Source organism: Falco biarmicus, chromosome 7, assembly GCF_023638135.1.
Source record: "Falco biarmicus isolate bFalBia1 chromosome 7, bFalBia1.pri, whole genome shotgun sequence".
Taxonomy (NCBI): domain Eukaryota; kingdom Metazoa; phylum Chordata; class Aves; order Falconiformes; family Falconidae; genus Falco; species Falco biarmicus.
In genome coordinates, this window is record NC_079294.1 from 9,776,684 (window position 1) to 9,795,258 (window position 18,575).

Consider the following 18,575-nt stretch of genomic DNA (forward strand, 5'->3'; position numbering starts at 1 on the left):
CAGCTGGTGCCTGGGCAACAAGAGGGAGATGTACTGCGATGTAGAACAGAGCCAGCAACTAGCACTGGGAGCGGGATGGTGATGTAGGCTTTTTGCCATGTGTGGATGGACAAGAATTAGCGGGGGAGAGAGAGACTGGAGCACTGAGTATGTTCAGGCTGCTCTCTGTGTAGTGGAAGCACAAAATAAAAGGCGCTCGAGGAGGGGCAGAAGAATACGAACATCAGGAGGGAATAAGCAGGTTTTGCTTCTGATGCTGGACAGAGAGAGATGGAATTTGCAGGGAAGGGCTGGGGTGTCCAGAAGAGATAAGGTGGCTTAGAGAGGAGAGGTGGGGGGCACCCTCACCCAGCAGCCGAGGCACGGGTTTCATTCCCCTCTCCTGCATGTGCTCAGCCTTCCTGGCCCTCCAAATAACCCCCAGGACAGGAGCGCTCTTTCAGGAGAGGGGATGTCTGTGTGTCCCCATGCAGCAGGGGCAACCAGACCCACCCCCACGCCCCAGCTCAGTGCCATCCCAGCTACAGCCCTCCCCATCTCTCCCCATCAAGCACCCCCAGCCAGGGGCAGGGCTGGGGGTCTTCCTGCCGATTCTGGTCCAGACAAAACCGGCAGGGCTGCTGGACCACAATCAGCAATAAGAAACTGTGTTTGCCTCTGAATCTGTAATTCTGCTGGCTGGTTCCCTCCAGGGGCTGCCGTAGGTGGGGGGCCAGCAGCCCCCAGCCCATTCTCCGTGGGCACCCCATCCCCCTGCACACCAACTCACCTCTGTCTTTTTTTAATTGGAGACACATCGGGGAGGACTGGGCTAAAGGGCCAACAGAATTAAAGTGTTCTCCGCTAATAGCCTGAATCTCTGATGATCTTGTCAAAGGGGGGGAGAAGGGGCTGTGCCAGCGCATCCCTAAGGGGGGCATTATGCAAATGGGGAAATTAGTTGGAAACAGCCTGAAGGGAAACATGTGGAAATTGAAATCCGAGGACCAGCATGGAGACTGCTGCTGAATAACTTATTATAGACTCACAGCATCTGCTGCAGCCGCCCGAGCAGAAGGGAAGGAAGCAAAAAGGCAACAAGGCACTGCAGTCGGGGAAAATGCAAGCTCCAGAAATTTGATTGAGCTTAACAAAAATAACGTTAAACTAAACCCTGCTAGTGGGAAGAGCTAACCCTTCACCCCCTCCCTCCTGTCCTACCAGAGGAGGGTTGTCTGTCCTACCCAGGACCCTCAGCTCCACAGCAGAGCTCTGTAATGGTCCTGATCCCACAGGGGATACCCAGAAAGAGGAGTAGCCTCAAGTTCTGGCCTGGCAACATGTCTATCCCAGAAAGGAGAAGGCAGAGTGGGGAGCCCAGCAGGCTGCAGCTGTGGGAGGTGATGGGAAGGGCAGGGAGTGCAGAGACGGTCTGTGCCAGTGCGGGGTCAGGCATGGGGAGTGGGTGGAGTGGGGTTCCTGGTGGCTGGTGAGGGAAGATTTGGGGTTCTCTGAGCTGGGGGTGGAGGGGACCTGGTTAGTGATGTCCCACAAGGGTGTACACCGCAACCTGCTGTCCTTCCCCGCACCCTGGTTCTTTCTAAAACATAATCAGGAGAGGTGCTGTAGAGTCCCATGGTGTATCAGAACAATCCTCCCCTTCTCCACTCATGAGTAATTCGCTATCCATAACTTGGACATCTATTTGCCACTGAGTTCCTTGCCAGCCAGCTGCCGTTGTCTGTCCCTGTGAACACAGGTGCTATCCAGCACCCCCAGCACAGGCATGATCCTGCAACCCCATCCCATCGCCTCCTGCCCACTGCTCCCTGAATACCCCTGTTCTGGCCCTGTTGTCCCACCAGCACCCCCAGCCCTTGCCCTAAGCTGGTGACACCAAGAGACAGACAGAAAGTCACCAGGAAGCCCATCCCCTGCCCCTCTCCCCGTGCCTGGCGCAGACACACCTCTCGTCTCACATGCTGGGCAGCTCTTGGGTTGCGAGAGGTGTCATCACCAGGTGTCCCAGATGCCCTCCCTGCTGTGAGGACAAGATGTCAGGGACCAAGCCAGCCCCTGCATCTGGCTGAACATCCCCTCCATCCTTCTCCTGCCCTGGAGATGCTCCTCACTCAGCAAGGAGCTCAGAGCAGCACTGTCTGAGGTGTGCTGGGCTTTGGTTTCTTTTCCCAGCAGTGGAAAAAATGTCGTCTTCCAGCTTGGGCTCCTTTTGTAACCTCTGCAACATCAAGGTGAGCATTTCCTAGCGGGCCTTTGTCTTCAGAAGCAGCTAAGGACTGGGTGGACAGAGCCTGTGCCAAGGGCGGGGGTGGCCTTTGAATCCTGCCTTCTTCTGGGATGCAGCCAGGAAGAAAACTGCCAAGGAAAAAAGCATCAGCGCCTCAGCACAGATCTGAGCGACCGGCACATCTGATCCACTGCCTGCTTCCCCCAGCTCTGCTCCCACTGCTCGCCCCCCAGCAAGCACAGCAGCTGCTGAAACGGGGCCACTGGCTACAGATGGGGGCTGGGGAGGGAAGATCTGGGGTTCTCTGAGCTGGGGGTGGAGGGGAGTTGGTTAGTGATATCCCACAAGGGTCCCAGCATCTCTTCTCACTATAAGAGATGCTGCGATGGAGCCACGCTGGCTTTTGCTCCTCTCCCCACAGGGATGAGGCAAAAGGATGGATGAGAAGAGCAAAGGAGCTGGTGTGGTTTGTGGGGGACACAAGACCTCTACAGGACCCTGTCCCCAGCCAAAGGGATCCACTGGGGATACCGGTCCTCCCGCAACCTCCCAGCCAACCTGCCCTTCCTCGGGGTTCAGCCCCAAGGTGGGTGATGTGGGAACCAGTGGGGCAGGACACGGGGTGTCCTTGCCGCTGCACTCCCAGCACCTGGCAGGACAAAACTGCTGCTGGTTCTCCAAGCAGTGCCCATCAGTGGGGCAGGATTGCAACTAGTGCTGGTGGGGCAGAAATGCCTCGATTCTCCCCCCATCTGCCTGGAGGCTGGCAAGAGACACAGGGAAATAAAAGTGAAGTAAATCTTTCACCTCACTGAATGGCACAGTCAGTGTTTTCCCTTCACAGCAATCCAGTAAGGAAACAGCTAATTATCTGAGACAGGGCAAATCTTCTATTCCTGTCAAAAAAAAAAAAAAATAAAAAAGCATTTAGCAGTGCATCTCTTTGCCTAGCTTATCCTTTCCCCTTTGCTCCCCAAAACCAGCCTGTAGTGGAGGGAGCACAGGGAGGCACAGCCTGTGGCAATACCACCTCTCCTGGGGCTGGTGGGAGAGGATTTTTGCAGAGAGAAGCCAATTAAGAGCCATCACTCAGGCATCAGCTGCTGCAAAATCAGGAGGCTCATTACCACTCCTCTCCCTGCAGACGCCAGGTCCCTCTGCCACAGCCTTCGGTAGCCACACATGCAAGAAGGCAGCGGTGGGGCCGAGCTGTCCCCATGGGGCAGAGGACAAGTGGTGCAGGAGGGGACAGAGGTGGTGTCCTCAGGCATAGGGATGTTTGGGGACCACATCTGCAGATGCGCTGCTCCAGAGCTGACCTCAGTTTTGCTGCAGTTGGTGCGTGGGCTGGATCTCAGAGGCCAGGGCTTTGCAAGTGAACCTCAGCTGCCTGTAGAAGGTGTATCTGAAAAATGTGGTTTAAATATCCTCACGAGTCATATTTTGCGAGCTTTGGAGACTCAAGGCTAAGAAGTGCCAGAAGCGCCTGACTTGCAAGCTCACAGGCCAGACAGGACCCGTGCCCCCCACGCCAAATGGGTGGGATCATCCCTCAGGCCAAGCTCCAAGGAGCAGGGGAGCTGGTGCTGCCTCTCCAGCAGGGTGGGGGCAGTGGTGGAAGAGCCTCTTTTCTCCCCCCACCGCGCCGCACTCCACACGGCTGGCATTTTTCCACCTCCTTTTCTCAGCAAACCAAGCAGCCACCCGGGCCTTTGAAAAGTGGCTCATGGCTGATTTCTGCTGGTGTTGAAAACACACTGCTTAGGTCCCACATGTGCAGGGGGCTCCTTTCTGCTGCCAGCCCTTGGCCCTGGTGCCACCAGGGTCTGCCCAGCTCCCCTTCCCCGCACTGTCACCTCTGCTGCCTCGGGGAGGCTGAGCCGCTGGGCTCCCTCCCTGCACAGCACGCCTTCCCCACCGCTGCTCCTCTCTGAAGCTCCCTGGTTTATCTGAGCTCTTCCAGATACTCACTTCCAAAAATGCCACCATGTCCTGCAACCTCTCTACTGCTGGACATAGACAACGCATCCCTCCTGTCCCCCATTTCTGCTCGGGAGCTTTTCTGGCTGCAGAGCTGCGCTCAGTTCAATCCCATCCTCTGGGGCCTTTTGGAGACTTCCCAGCAGAAATCACCCCACTCCACAAGGGATCTTTCTTTACTTTTGGAGGCATGGCATTTAATTGGGTTTTAATCTGTTCAGTGCTTGCTGGCTTCATTTTTAAATCAGTCTTGTTGCTTAATCAAAATGTCAGGCAGGATCAAACCTGATGTCCTGCAGAAGTCGGAGTGTGGTGGGGGTGCTGCCTTCTCCTGGCCTGGGGAGCTGAGGGACAGCCCCATGGGCAAGGGAGCCCTCCCGCTGCACAGGCAGGCTCCCGCACAGTGGCAGAAGCGCTCGGAAGAGATAACTTCATCCTCAAGTATCTGGAAGTGTCTATCCCGCCGCAGCTCTCCTACCTCCCCCCAGTGCTGTGGTTACTGAAGCGATGGAGGAGGGATGGGAAGAGGGGCAAAGGAAGAAGCCGGGGAAGGAGAAATGAAATGCAAATAAATGCAATATCTGCCAAAATGCCATCCTCAAAGTAATATATCAAAGTCCAGGCACAAGCAGTAAACTCTTGACAGTACTAGGCTAGAAAGATGGAAGTTTTTCCTTCCTGAAGTGCTTTCATATCTATTTTCTTCAAAACTTTGGCATTTTCCAGATGTTGACTGTGCTAAATTAGCATTACACATCAGCTGACTTGTTTTCCAGAGGAGGAAAGGCAGGGAATGCTGTATCTGGACCTTGGCCAAAGCGCTGGGACCGAGCCACACTGACAGTTGTCAGGTGGGGGCTGGTTCAAGAAAGCTAAGATGGGTACTAAGAGGTTATTAATATTTCAGAGGATCTCTTGGGCTGGAGGGCAAAATCCTTGAGGATCCGTGTGAGGATTGATCTTCTATGTTTTTACTAGCAAGCTGGCATAGGAAGGAGGGGTGCCTTGTTGCCATTTGCTGAGACAAAATCCGGAGGGTTTTGAAATACAGAAGAAGAGTAAAGAAACTGGGCTACCTTGAAGGCAGGAGGGGTGGAGACGGGATGAAATGCAAGGAGATGTGATGAGGGGCTGCCAGAGCTCCTCGGCTGGCAGGGACCAGGGAAAAGCCTGAGCCGTTGCTCCAGCATGAAAAAGGCAGATCTGACATGAAGATCTACAGGGCAAATTGGTTCAGCAAAAATATTAATGAAGGACAAAGGCAGGGCAGCAGTGGGCCACAGCTGGATTCTGTGAGACATTTTCAGCCACCAGATGTGAGAGATGGGCTTAATGGGAAGGAGGCAGAGAGGGTGGTAGGAGAATGGGGAATGGGGACCTGGCCATGGCTGGTGTAACTAACCTGCTTGGGCAGAGGCAGATGGTTCCCCACCAGTACCCTGGGAGCACAGGAGGAAAAGGAGTCTCCTCTCAACAGCTTTGTTGGTTCAACAGCACTAGTTGTTTGTAGTCTGCACCTATGGAGGGAATTACACAGGGGACTGACCTAAAAGATCCCTTTTTTCCTTTTTCTCCTCATCTTCTTTTCTTCCCTCCCCAAACAGGTATTCTTGATAATTAATTGCTTTTAAGCTTGCCAGTTCAGGAGCAATTTTGAACGGCGACACTGACTTTTCTGTCCTCCTGCCACCACTACATGTCCGCCCTGATGCTCCCAGCAAAGCACAGGAGCTATCTTGCAAACCTCAACCCTTTCACTACCTTGATGCTTTTAAGACCAACACTATTGCTCTTTGCACCAACCAACCAGGTGCCTGTGCAAATTCTGGAGGCAAAGCGGTGCTTGAGCTAACATACCAGCTAAGTGCCCCAAAGCTTTGCTTGGACATAATCGAATACTGACGTGGCACGCCATCTGGGCAGGCTCCACTGTACTGTATTGCCCACCCCCTGCACCTGCAAACCCCCTCCCACAGACACGAATGGGGTGTGTTAGTGGCAGAGCAGAGCTCTAAACTGCAGGTGGGCAGGGGGCTGCTCTGCATAGGCTTTGCAGCCCCCCAGCCTTTGCATTTCACTTACCTGTTAATTTCCATCTTTTCTGGAGTTGGTACTTTTAAGCATCCACACGTGAGGGAGTTTGGGTGGCACCTGAGCTAAACCTCACTCCACACATGCAAAGGGAGAGATACGTCGGCTGGTGCCCAGCAGTGCAGTGCAGAGCAGCTGAGGCCACCTCACATTCATCTCCCACCACCAGCTCAACATGAGAGCAGCATGACAGGTACAAATCAAGTGCTACAGTTTCCCCCCATTTAAAATCTGCTCAGTCACAAACAACATCAGTAAATAACGAGCATCCACCATTTAGGTGGTGCCAACTGGCAGAGACCCACCATGACCCTCCTGCCATCAAGGCGCAGGGAGGGAGGAACGTAAGGGCACTTCTGAAACCCCTCAGAGGGATGAGTATTATTTTCCTGCCATGCCTCACTCAGGCATCCAGGTAAGGGTAGAAAACCCATCGCACCTAGATCTCTTCACCAGGGGTCCTCAAAAATGTCTTGCAAGGAGGTGGAGCCCAAGGCTGGCACCCAGGAGGGATTCATCCTGCAACTGCACCCTGGCATGAGGCATGCAATGCTCCCAGCTTGGGGTGAGTCAGGTGATAGGAAGGAGAAGCCATCCCTCTGCCCTGCAGAGCACTGCGTACCTCCCACCACGGAGGCTCCCCCAGGCTCTCCTGATGCCCATCTGCCTTCAGCAGTGGCTAGCAGTCACCCACCATGCTGTGCCATGCCCATGGATACCCCAGCCACAGCCCTGCTGCCAGGCATGGTCTGCCCCAGCCTCAGGGACCACCCAAATGGGACCTGTGATAGCACCCACAGTCAGAAAATCCACCCTCCCTGCTCCTTAGCTCAGCCAAGGAAGGGAATGCTCCAAGGGTCTCCCATCCACCTTCACAGAAGCTGCTGCAGCCACCGCTGCTGCTGAAAGCAGCTACCTCCAGCCTCTGGCAGTCTGGAGACACAGGTAATCATTCTGGAGTAATTACCAGCTTACTCCCTCGGAGGAGTTTGCTGGTGAGAAGTCGCTGGCAGCTAATTGCTCCAATTACTCCCTGACACACAGACCCCGAGCATCCAGGGCTTTCTGCAGCAGCACACAGCACCGCTCCGCAGCTCCCTGCTCCCCACCTGGATCACCTGCTGCCCCCGACCCCCTCCTCCGGGACCACACAGAGTGCACCGGGGCGGATGGATGGTGGTGAGATCCCACCAGCACAACGGAGAAGGAGCCAAATGGTTTCCCAAGAGATGTCCCGCTGGCTCAGCACTGCTCCTCCAGGGCTGCCCCACCATGTGGCTCGTGCCCAAGAATACCACAGGACAACCCTCAGCACCCCCTTCTCCTGCAGGCTGTTGCCAAAGCAAGCTCAGCAGGGCTTCCTAGCATAGGTCCCCCCGCTCTGCCTAGGAGGCTTATGGGGAATGAAGCTAGACCATGTCAGGAGCAGGAGTGGGCTACAGCAGCCAAGAGAGATCTGACATGTTGAAGAAGGAAAAAAAAAAAGTTACTTGCAAGCAAGATTGTGGGCGGGGGAGGAGAATGGGACACCACAACACACATTATTGCATCTCAACTCTTCATGAGGTCTCCCACGATCCCAATGCCCCTGTAAAGACCTGAGGGTGAGAAAGACTCAGCCCTGCTGTTAGACCCAGCCTCAGGGGCTGATCTCATAGGTGCGGGGCTCGAGAGGCTCTCCCCTCACACGCCTAGGGGTGCTGTGACTCCTGGCAGCTCCCTGTGATATAAGGGCAGTTATCATCACCCTCCTCAGCAGTAGCAGCCAGCTCCAGGCATCCTCCAGCTCAGTTCTGCTGGCAGACACAACAGGGGAGCTCACACACGAAGGAGATGAGGCTGTTTGGAGAGCTCTGGCAGAGCCTGGCCACACAGACCCCCCCCACAGCCCAGCACCCCAAGACACTGGCAGGGCAGAGGTGCCAACAGCTGGTTTCAGCCTTCCAGTGCAGCACCATCACTTCAGGGCAGCACCACTCATTGACACCTCAGATGTTGCCACCACTTCCCTGCTATCACACAGAGCTGTGCCCACTGCACCGTCCCCAGGTTTGCATCCCAACTGGGAGGCATGTCCTGACCTCTCACCGGGGAGAGCACAGCTCCTGCCAGGCCTCCAGAGCACCTCTGAGCAGATGGCTCCCCACCAGGTCCCAGAAAGTAGAAGAGGACCTGGTGTGCACAGGCTCTCCCTGCCCACAAGCCCATTTTAGAATGCAGACAGGGAAGAGAAAGCCTTGCCCAGAAATCACACAAGCAAGGGCAAGAAACAGCACAGGACTGGGAGTGGAAGAGTCTTTATTGCTTTGGCTTCTTACAAATGAGAGATATGTGCATCTAGGCTCGCTGCAAGGAGACATCCACGTTGCATTCAGCTTGCAGCATGGTGCAGGGGATGCAGGGACACTGGGCACACAACATTCCATCTCCCTGCCTTCTCCCAGCCACCAGGGAATAGAGACCCTAGGGAAGCAGGGCAGCTGCCAGCTGTGAGAGAGTAAAGGACTGTGTGAAATGTTATTGTTACAAGACCAGAAAGGTCAGGGACAGCTTCTCCAGAGCCTGCAAAGGACACCAGCTCCTAGCTTAGTGCTCCCAGGAGACTACAACAGGAACACAAACAAGTCCCCTCCTCTACCAGTCCCTGCTCCTTCTAGAGAAGATCAGGGCAGCCAGAGGCAGGTATTGGAAGCCAGAAAGCCAAGGTGGCATTGATGCTGACCCCGAGTGAAGCTTTTATTCTCCTTAGCTGGGAAGAACCCAGATCAAAAATGCTCCTCCTGTAAAGCTGAGCACTCCCCAAGACCCTCTTCATCCACAGCTGAGCCAGCACTGCTTGGCTTGCCAAGGGGACACTGGGCACCTCCACACTCATCCTGCACATCCACATTACTCATTCAAGCAAGTGCCAGGGGCAGAGACACCTTCACATCCTCTGTCTCAAGAGGCCCAGCAGCAAATCATGACACTGGCACAGTACTGCCTCCTCCCTGGCTCACCCTCCGAGCACAGAGAGGACAAACCCCCTGGCCCCTCTCCTCTGGGACAGCTCAGTGCCTTCTTCCACTCCACCCGTCTCTGGGAATGGGCACTGCAGGGACACTCCCATACCTGATTGAACCACACAGAAAAGAAAGCCAGAGACAAGGAACAAAAAACCAAACCAGAACAAAAGTTAGAGCAGGGCCCCAGCCAGGGCACACCACCGGAGAGCCAAAGGGCACATCAGCTGAGGAGCTGTGGCCAAGCCAGCTGGCAACTGGCACTCAGGCATCCACAAGCGTCAGCCCATCATGCAGGGCACGCTTCCACATGTAATAGGTGGAACGGGCCGTGAGTGGGAAGCGGGCACTGAACTCCTTGTAGGTAGGGAAGGTCTTCGACTCAAAGCGCTGCTGCAAGAACAGCTTGGCCTGTGCCTTGAACTGGGCAGTGGCAATCACATCCATCACAAACATCTGGCTGTTGGCTCTCTCCGACATGGCATAGCCTGAAATGGTGGTGTTGTATGGCATGGCTGGTACTGGCTTATCTAGGTGCTTGGCGGCTACCTCCATGTGGCACTGGGGCTTGAGGCCTGGCTCGGCTCTCAGAGGTGCCAGGGAAGCCACCCGGTTCAACAGCTGGCTGGAGCTGGTCCAGGGCAGGCGATGCTGCCCAATGGCCCGGCCACTGCCATTCCAAAACCAATAGGCTGTGGAGGAGAGAGATGGGTAGCGCAGGCGGTACTTGCAGAATGGCAGCCGCCATTGCTGGACCTGCCTCCTGGCCACATCTCGCAGCTGCTTTCTCCAGCACAGAGAGGGCTTGAGCTGCAGGAGACTCCTGGGTGCCGGCCGGTCTCCATTCAGCCTCTTCTTAACAGGCACACTGCTTGGCTTCAACTGCAGGAACGGCTTTCCTGTCACTAGAGGTTTCTGGTTATCCAAGGGAGATTGAGGGGGTTTGAAGTTGGGGTTCTCCTTGATTGCTTTTCTTCGCCAGTTGTAGTAAGTGGACCTGGAGATGCCAGGGAAGCTGCGCTTGAAGCACCTGTAAGGCACCAGAGTGTTCATGGAAATGCATTTCTCCAGGTAGGATTTGGCTCCTTGCATGAAGATTCCTGCTTGGATGGGGTCTAGGGAAGGACTTGGGGGTCTTAAGGGCCCCCGTGAATTTGCTGGCTCATACACATCAGCCTTTCTTGGGACATCCCTGTGAAGCTCCTGCAACCCGTGGGCCTCAGCCACAGCACAGGCATCACCATTGACCATGCTCTGCATCTCATGCTTCCAGGCATAGTATGTGGATCGGGAGATTTCTGGAAACATTTGTCGGAAGTGCTGGAGGGGGATTATGTTGCCCTCCTGAAAGCAGGACTGAAGGAAGTGTTTGGCTGCAAACCTGGCAGCTGCTTTCTGCCGGTGTTCACGAGACTGGCGCTTCCAGCGGTAGAAGGTGCTCTTGGTAATGCTGTACCGGTCACGCAGGTTGGAGTAGGTCAGCTGGGGGTCACTGTTCAGCAGCTCAAGGGTCTTCATGGGCTGGACAGGAGGCTCTGGCAAAGGCATTGTAGGTTCTAGCTCCTCCAGGCCAACCACGGCCACAAAGTACTGCGCTTTGAAGACCTGCCGGGAGAGCTGCTGCCCTGACCACATGATGTGGAGCGTGGAGGTTCGTGGGCCACATTTCCTGGGCCGGATGAGCCGGTTGAAGTAGGGCCGGATCTTCAAGTTGCTCATGGGGTAGATGGAGTAGATGTTACACTGCAGTACTGAGGCAAGAGCGTAGACATGCCACATGTTGGCAAAGGTGCCAGGAAAACAGGTAGCTTTGATATCAGCATCAAAGATGGCCTCCAGGATAGCCATGGGGAGGCTGGTCATCTCTGGGGTCTCCTCAGTGCAGAGGGAGTAGCGGGCAGCCTGCAGCATCACCTTGGAGTCAATCATGCCATTCAAGTAGTATTGCTTGTGCAGCAGCATCTCCACCACCGTACGCACCTGCAGCTCCAGGCTGAGGCCGGGGTTGCCCCAGAGCAGCACACTGGCAGCCTCAAAGAGGCGGTTCCCCTCACCTTTGCAAACCAGAGGCAGCATGTTACTTGGGGCATCCTCAGGATAGAGGCTCCTGGCTACCCGGTCAACCTCCAGCTCCTCTTGGAACTGCCTCCCGCAATAGCCAGGCAGGGAGAAAGATGACAGGGTCCTCTCTGCCTCCAGCGCAGCACTGGTGAGGCCCTCCAGACCAAAGCATTCAGTGGCTTCCTGCAGCTCCTGCAGCACAGACTGCACCAGCTGGTGCCGCTGGATCATCCTGAAGGATTGCAAAGAGAAAGAAGTCACTCGAGATGAAGGCAGCGCACACACTAGGCTGCCAGGGGCCTGGCCTCCAGCTCTTCCCCAAAGGACAGGGCAGACGAAAAGGGGAAAGGAAAGGCCATGGCTCACCCCTCCACCCACACTCCCAAGGACAAAGGAGGAAACCTGGGTCCTCACAGGGCAGACCCGGGGCAGGGACATGGTCTCAGCTGGCTCTCCAGTGACCTCCTGTGGGCAGCACACATGGCACACGGCCTCCAGAGTCACTCATCTGGGTGAAACTGAGGAGTAACCGCATCCGTCGGGGCGGGAAGCCAGCTTACCTCCCAACCCTGCGCACCCGGCTTCGCACCCGGCCTCATCCCTGCACCCCCCCCTCCCACCAGTGGCTCCATCCCTTTCGTTTCACCAGCCCGCTACCAGCGCCCAGAGGGAAGAGAGCCTCAAAGGGGAAACGTCTGTCACCTCTGCAGGAAGGGACCTGTGACAGAGCAACACTGCCTGGAGGGACCTGGCTGAAGGTGTTACACCCAACAGAAGGGGCAAGGAGCTTGCCCCCTCCCCCCGAGCAGGGCACTGCAGCCGTACCCATTGCATGCACCGAAGCTGCTGCTGCAGAACCCGGCGGGAGCAGAGCCGGAGCCAGCCCAAGCCACAGTTACTGCTGCCTGAGCCGACACTAGATGTCACTTGCTGCTCAGCGAACACACAACGCCGGCCAAGGAGAAGCTGCAAAAGGGGGGCTTCTCCTAGACGAGCTACCAGGCAGGAGGCAGCCCAAGAGCACAGACGGAGCACAAGCACTGGATGGGTAGTTCAGAGGCTGCATGGAACCCTCTTCCCTGCCTAAGCCCATCCCAGTCCTGTCCTCCCTCTGCATGCCAGTTCCCACTCAGGCAATCCAAAGGGTCAAACCTGCATCCCCTCCTTTGTCAGCTTTTTAACACCTATGTGGCTCTGCCCCCACCACTCCAGGAGCTCTTGTAATGACTGTACAATCCTTATCCCACCATCCATCTCCACTAACGCAACCCTCCTCCACACCTTTTTTCTACCAGCCCGCTCAGGCCCCTCACCCCAGCCACTCTCTCCTGAACTAGTTTTCTCCCAGGGACCGCAACACTCCACTCAGCTAGGAAACCCAGTCACCTCCATTTTCTCCTAAGGCTCGTTCACATGCCACCCTCAACATGCAGGACATCACTTAGCAGTCTACTTAATCCACAACCCAGCCAGAGCCCGCCTTTCCCACAGCACTTCACAGGTATCGCTGTGCACGCACAGCTCTGCGGGGAGGTGGGGAAACTGCAGTCAGGCAGGAAAAGCAGAAGCGCCACAGTAAAGCAGATGCCCTGCCTGACCTCTCCCAGTTCTCAGCCCTGTGCCCTGCTACAGATAAGGTTATTATTACTGTAGCATCTACAGCCCCCGGCCGTGACCAAACAGCAAACGCAACGAGGTGCCATGGAATCACATGGCCGCATCCAGGCTACTTCACTGCAGGGAGCCTCCGTGTTGCCGCTGCCACAGCTTGCCTTTAATCAGACCACAGCTAGCCACCAAATCAAGTCCCTTCCCCTGTTCCAAAGTCCTCCGTGGTCTCCTGCATGTTGGAGGCCAGGGCCCTCTTACAGCTGTTCCCACAGCTGTGGGGCATCAGGTATCAGAGACAATGAACAGAGGAGAATGCACACAGCTGTGAAGCAGGGGAGATAAACTTGTCCTAAAAACCCAGCCCAAGCAAGTATTGGGCTGTCACATCAGGTCTGTACTGTTGTTCTCCTGGCAGTTTGTACAAGTTTATAGAAATTTTGACTAAGCCCATGCTGAACAACATGTGCTTGAGGAGCTGAAGCAAAGGCATCCCTCAGGAGAGCTGCAGGGCTGGCAGAGCCCAAGCCCTCCTTTTCTGTGGCCTGCCAAACCCTTTCAGGGCCAGCCACCTCCCCTTTCAGCCCCCGCAGCCTGGCTGAGCACTGGCCTGCCAGCAAAGCCGGGAAAGGCAAGTCAAGCTCTTCCCCTGGAGGGGGTGAGGCGTTGCCATAGACTAGGGAGCATCAGCAACAAACCTGGTCTTTATGGGCTGGTGGGCATTTCCCACCCCCTTACAGCCTGTGGGGAGAGGGAGGTCGGGAGGGAGAGCTGGAGGCACGGGACTTAACCCCACAGCCTCAATGTCACTGCCAGGTGTCCTGTTGCTCCTGGCTGCAGGACCTCGAAAGCAATTCTAACTGCAGCTGGAAGAGCAGAGATGAGCTCGTGGGGCAGGGTGGAGAGGGACTCGGGCAAGCCAGAAGCAGAAGCCCCCCAAGCTGGTGGCTTGGGTTTGCCGCCAGATCAAACCCAGCAGTTCTCAACACAGAGGAACGTTTATCCCCACACACCCCCAGCAAAGCCAGCTGAACACGACAGACAAGTGCTCCTTAAACTGCCTCAACACCAAGAGGTAACCAAGGGAGCTTTTTGCTGCTGATAAAGAAGCTTTTACCTAACCTGGCCACTTTTGCATTCTAACAGATAAGCAAACACTTGCAGATCGTGTTCCCTCACCTAAACTGATGGGCTGGTGGCATCCAGTAGTGCAAGTTCCCCCAGCCAGCCCCAAAAACGGCTCCAACCAGCAGGAATCCAGAAGACCTCAGCCCCTGGCTGCCCAGGGCCGCTGGTGCCTTGTGGAAGCAGGGTTGTCCACAAACCCCAGCCCGGCCAGGTTGGCTGGCTCGCTCCCCAGCCCCAGCCGCAGGCTCAGGCCACCCCAGCGGTGAAGGCTCCCATTTGCAAGGAGGAGGCTTGAACCACTGTAGCCGCGCAGCGGAAGCGGTAGCCTCCAGGAGAAACATCACCGCACGAGAAATCCCTGGGGCGTTCGGGTGGGTGAGCAGCGCTGGCAGCCGGAGGAGCCAGCCCCATCTGCCAGCGCCCACATCCCCACCGAAGCCCAGAAACGGGACAACGCTCTCCCGGGGAGAGAGGAGGCGCGGAGCCGCTCCCACCAGGCCGCAGCCCCGCAGCCCAGGCCGGCCACAGCCGCCCCTCGGCCCGGGGCACTGACCACCGGTGTGCGAGCGGCGCCTGACAGCCGCCTCCCGCCCCGTCCACCCGGGAGCGCGCCCCCGCCGCCGCCCCCGCCTCTCCTCCGACGCGGCGGGAGGCGGCTCCGTACGGCCGCCCCCGGGACCGGGGACTGCCCCGCGCCCCGGATGGGAGCACGGGAGACAAAGGGACGAACAGCCCCGGGGTGGGAGAAGAGGTGGCCGGTGCCCGGACAGCTGCCGAGCGGCGACCGAGGGCAGGGCGGGACGGGGCGCCCGGCCGCCGGGGGAAGGTGCCCGCCCGCAGCGGGACGGGCGGCGAGGGAGGGAGGGAGGGAGGGCAGGGAGCCGCGGCCCCGACGGCACCCGGCGCGGCACCGCACTCACCTGGCTCCGCGGGTCGGGTCGCGCCCCGCCCGCGCCCTGGGCCGCCCCGCACCTTTAAGGGCGGCGGCAGGAAGCGGCGCGGACCCGCCGCCGCCGCCGCCCCGGTGCCAGCCCCGCAGTGACCCTCGGGAGCGGGCGGCCGCGTGCGGCGCCGGGCCGAGCCGGGCCGGGCCGGGCCGCCCCTCCCCGCCTGCCCCCTCCCTCCCCTCCCCCGCCAGGAAGCGAGCCATCCCCGCGGCCCCGGCCCAGATGAAAGCGGAGCGGGCCGGGGGTCACTTCCAAAGCTAAAGTGATAATGGCCATTGTCCCGCCGCCGCCGCGCTTAAAGGGCCCGCCGCCCTGCCCCGGTGCTCCCCCGCCGCCCCACAGCATCCTCCTGCCCCACACCCCGCCCGGGCTTGCGGCCCCACAGCAGGCAACGGACTTGCTGAGGCGGCGGGTGGGAGCTGCGTGCCGGCGTGGGGCATCCCTCGTGTCCCTCGGGGAGCAGGCGGGTCGCGAGTGGGTGTCACTGCAGCCCACGGGTGGGTGTCTGCCCCCCTTCCCAGCTTCGCTGTGCCGAGGCCACACTCCTTCCTCCAGGAGATAGCTTCCCTGCCCTCTCCCCTCCCTAAGCGGTGCCCATCCTTCCCTGGCAGGGCCAGGCTGGCAGGCCCCCCGGGCTTTTAGGGCTGATGAAGCTCAGCTGCGCTGCCCTTCAAAACCTTCTCGTTTGCCTGCAGGAGGCACCCAACTGATGGCAGCCTTCTCCCTGCCCTCGGCTCTGGGCAGGCTTGCGTTCGCCTGCCCATGCCTGGGCCCTCCATGGAGCAGCCTTCCTCCCCGTTGTCTCTGCCCCTCTGCCTCCCCAGCCTAATCTCGGGGCCGAGGTCCCCCTCCTTAACTCCGGCTAGCACAATGGATTCATCCCATCCCTTGGGCATCACGTGAGGCTGTGCAAACAGCCTGCGCGCTAGGCAGCTCGCTTCGCTCCAGCATCGCTAAGCCGCCCATGCCAGCTCCACCCCATGTCCTCTTCACAAGCCCAAAACCCCTAGACCTTCCTTCAAGGACCTGCCTCGTCCCAACCTACATCACCCCACAACAGGTCCCCATCTGCTCTTGGGTGTGAGGGCCAGATGTACTTTAACGACAGCTTGGTCAACATGGAAGAGTCAGGCTCTTCACCACCTGGTCTCGATGCTTCACGTTCCCCGTGTTGTGTAGCTCTGGTTGCAGGCAGTATCTGGTTTCCCCTAACCAGCCTACCCCTGGGGACCAGCCTGAGACCTGCCGCAACCCCCCCACCCAGTGAGGCGCACAAAGTAACTCCCAATGTCAGAGGCAACAAGGGCTTGCTTGCCTGCTTGCCACCACCCGTGGAGAACCTCACTGTAGCAATTATTCCCTTGGCAACGCGAGGGCAGGGGCGCTCATGGAGCCACCACGTATGGGATTCTTGTGTGATTCAGGAGGAAAGTTAAACACCGACCTTTCAAACAGGGGACATGTGCCCAGCTCCCTCTCCTGCCGCCCTCCCTTCCACGCCAGTCTGGGAGCAAGCATCGCAGCACACATCCAGGCACACCTTCGCTGCCCTGCGTCCTACCTCCCCCAGAAGCACATACCCCAGAGCATTCTTTCCCACTTCTCTTGTCTTACATCTGAGCCCAGGAGCACAGGAGGAGGCCTGGCGAGGAGGGTTTGACAGGAGGAATGGGCTCCCTGGAAGCTGTGGACTGGCTGCTTCTGAGTCAGCCCAGCCTCAGCTAACAGCCACCACCCAAGCTGATACTGAACCGTGGCCTTCAGTGCTCACAGGGGTCACTCTCATCAGACACAGAAAAGCTATAGTGCAAGGAAGAGAGACCTAAACCGTCTCCTAGTTAATTTTTCGCTCCCTCAGGCCATCTTCATATCTCCAAAGCCAGCTCCACTCTCACTATCAGCCTGGCCAATCCTGGATCTTTTCCCCAGCAGGCCGGTGTTCATATCCACAGCTGCTGAGCTCCCCTTCCCATCCTTCATCCTTTTAACTTCTTTGGTTGCAAATGCAAAGCGGTGCTCACAGGGCAGCGAGACACTGGTAAATGCCGGAGTCAGCAGGGTCAGTGATTAACATAGGAGCTGGAAAACACACAAAGAGACAGCCTGGGCAGTTCTGTTATGCAGATGACTGCACACACCAGCTTCCAGCATATAAACAAGTAGTTAACATTTTTCTGTTCCTTGGAGGAGTTTGGTGGGGGACTGAAGTGCTGCCTGATTTGGTGCAGGATGCTAGAGCATGACAGTAAGCCATGGAGACCTTTGTAGTTTAGCTCTGGCTGCCAGAAGCTTTTCTGCCTCTTGTGCTTTAACCTGCCTGCTGCAGCCCATCCTCTCTTGGACAAGGCCCAGAGAAAAGGTGCAGACGTCCAGCTGCGCTGGAAGGCAGGTTTTACTGCTTCAGGTTTGGGCATGGAGTCTTCTCCCAGGTCAAGAGCAACCTCCACGTTCAATAGATAAATTTCCAGTAAGGAAGGGTGTCCCAGGGACTTGGTGCTGGGTTCTTGTTCCTCTGGCTCAGTCACTGGAATGTGAAAATCCCAACAGTGCCGCATCTGGGGGCAATATTCAAACACTCAGCTATCCCTCCCAGCAGGAAAGCTCCCCAGTCCCACCTCCACTGCCACCTGGGGGACCTCCAGGAGCGGAGGGAGTCAGAGCACCCTACCCACAGCAGCACTGTCCATGGCTGGACCAGGGGAGATCATTCAGATAGGATGGGATATGGCTGAAACACCTCGGATAGCCAAATGCCATTTGGGGCAGGTCAGACTGTGGACTGGTTGCCAAAACCACGTCTGGAATTGGAACAGGTTGACCCAAACCATCCTATGATCCATCTATGATCTATAAATGGGCTAAATTGACATGTCCACCCCCTTAAAGACATTGCTGGTGCCCTGGCTTTTGTTTTTCCCATCTTTCTTCCTCCAGAGCACTGCAGAGTCTGAATCCAAGTGCTGTCATCCCTCTGGGGAGTCAGGGGAACTTGGACTGCTGAGGGGGTGGGAGAACTGAGAGCATGGGGGCTTCCAGGAGGGTCCTAAGTGTCTGCTGTCTTGGCTAGGTTTCTCCCCTGTGCCTGGCATTGCTGCACAAGGGAACAGCAACGAGCAGAGCTTGCAGTCTGAGTTAGCAACAGAAATAGGGTTGCTGCAGCTGCAGTCTGCCCACCAGTCTCGGGGGGAGGAAGGCCAAGTGGTTCTGGTGTGACTATGCCCAACAAGGACCTGGAAGACACAGAGTCTGCCCCAATTTCTGTAGTAACTTGTTCAAATAAAATGCAAAAGTCCTGTTTTGGGGTTCACATTGTCTAGTACTTCTCATTCCCAGCCCTGAAACCACCTCTGAGCCCACTGCCTCACGCCTGTGCTGGAGCCCTTCAAGGGCTTCCTTAGACAGACTGCGGGGCTCTGCGGAGAGGTCCTGTGGGGCACCCTCCTGTCTGTGCATGGCCCAGGACAGTGCTGAGCACCATCAGACAGACGGTTTCGTTCAGTTCTGCTCACATCACACTAAGAGGGAGAGTGA

The 18,575-nt window shown here is 57.2% G+C and overlaps 1 protein-coding gene across 1 annotated transcript; it reads right to left on the minus strand.

Annotated features, from left to right (window-relative positions):
* Positions 1 to 8,596: 8,596 nt before the first annotated feature.
* VRTN (vertebrae development associated) lies at positions 8,597 to 15,151 on the minus strand. The gene is made up of 2 exons (XM_056347889.1): positions 15,018 to 15,151; positions 8,597 to 11,593 (listed from the first exon to the last, which is right to left on the minus strand). Exon 2 carries the CDS (start codon positions 11,590 to 11,592, stop codon positions 9,565 to 9,567), a length of 2,028 nt encoding a protein of 675 aa, XP_056203864.1. The 5' UTR covers position 11,593; positions 15,018 to 15,151; the 3' UTR covers positions 8,597 to 9,564.
* Positions 15,152 to 18,575: the final 3,424 nt, after the last annotated feature.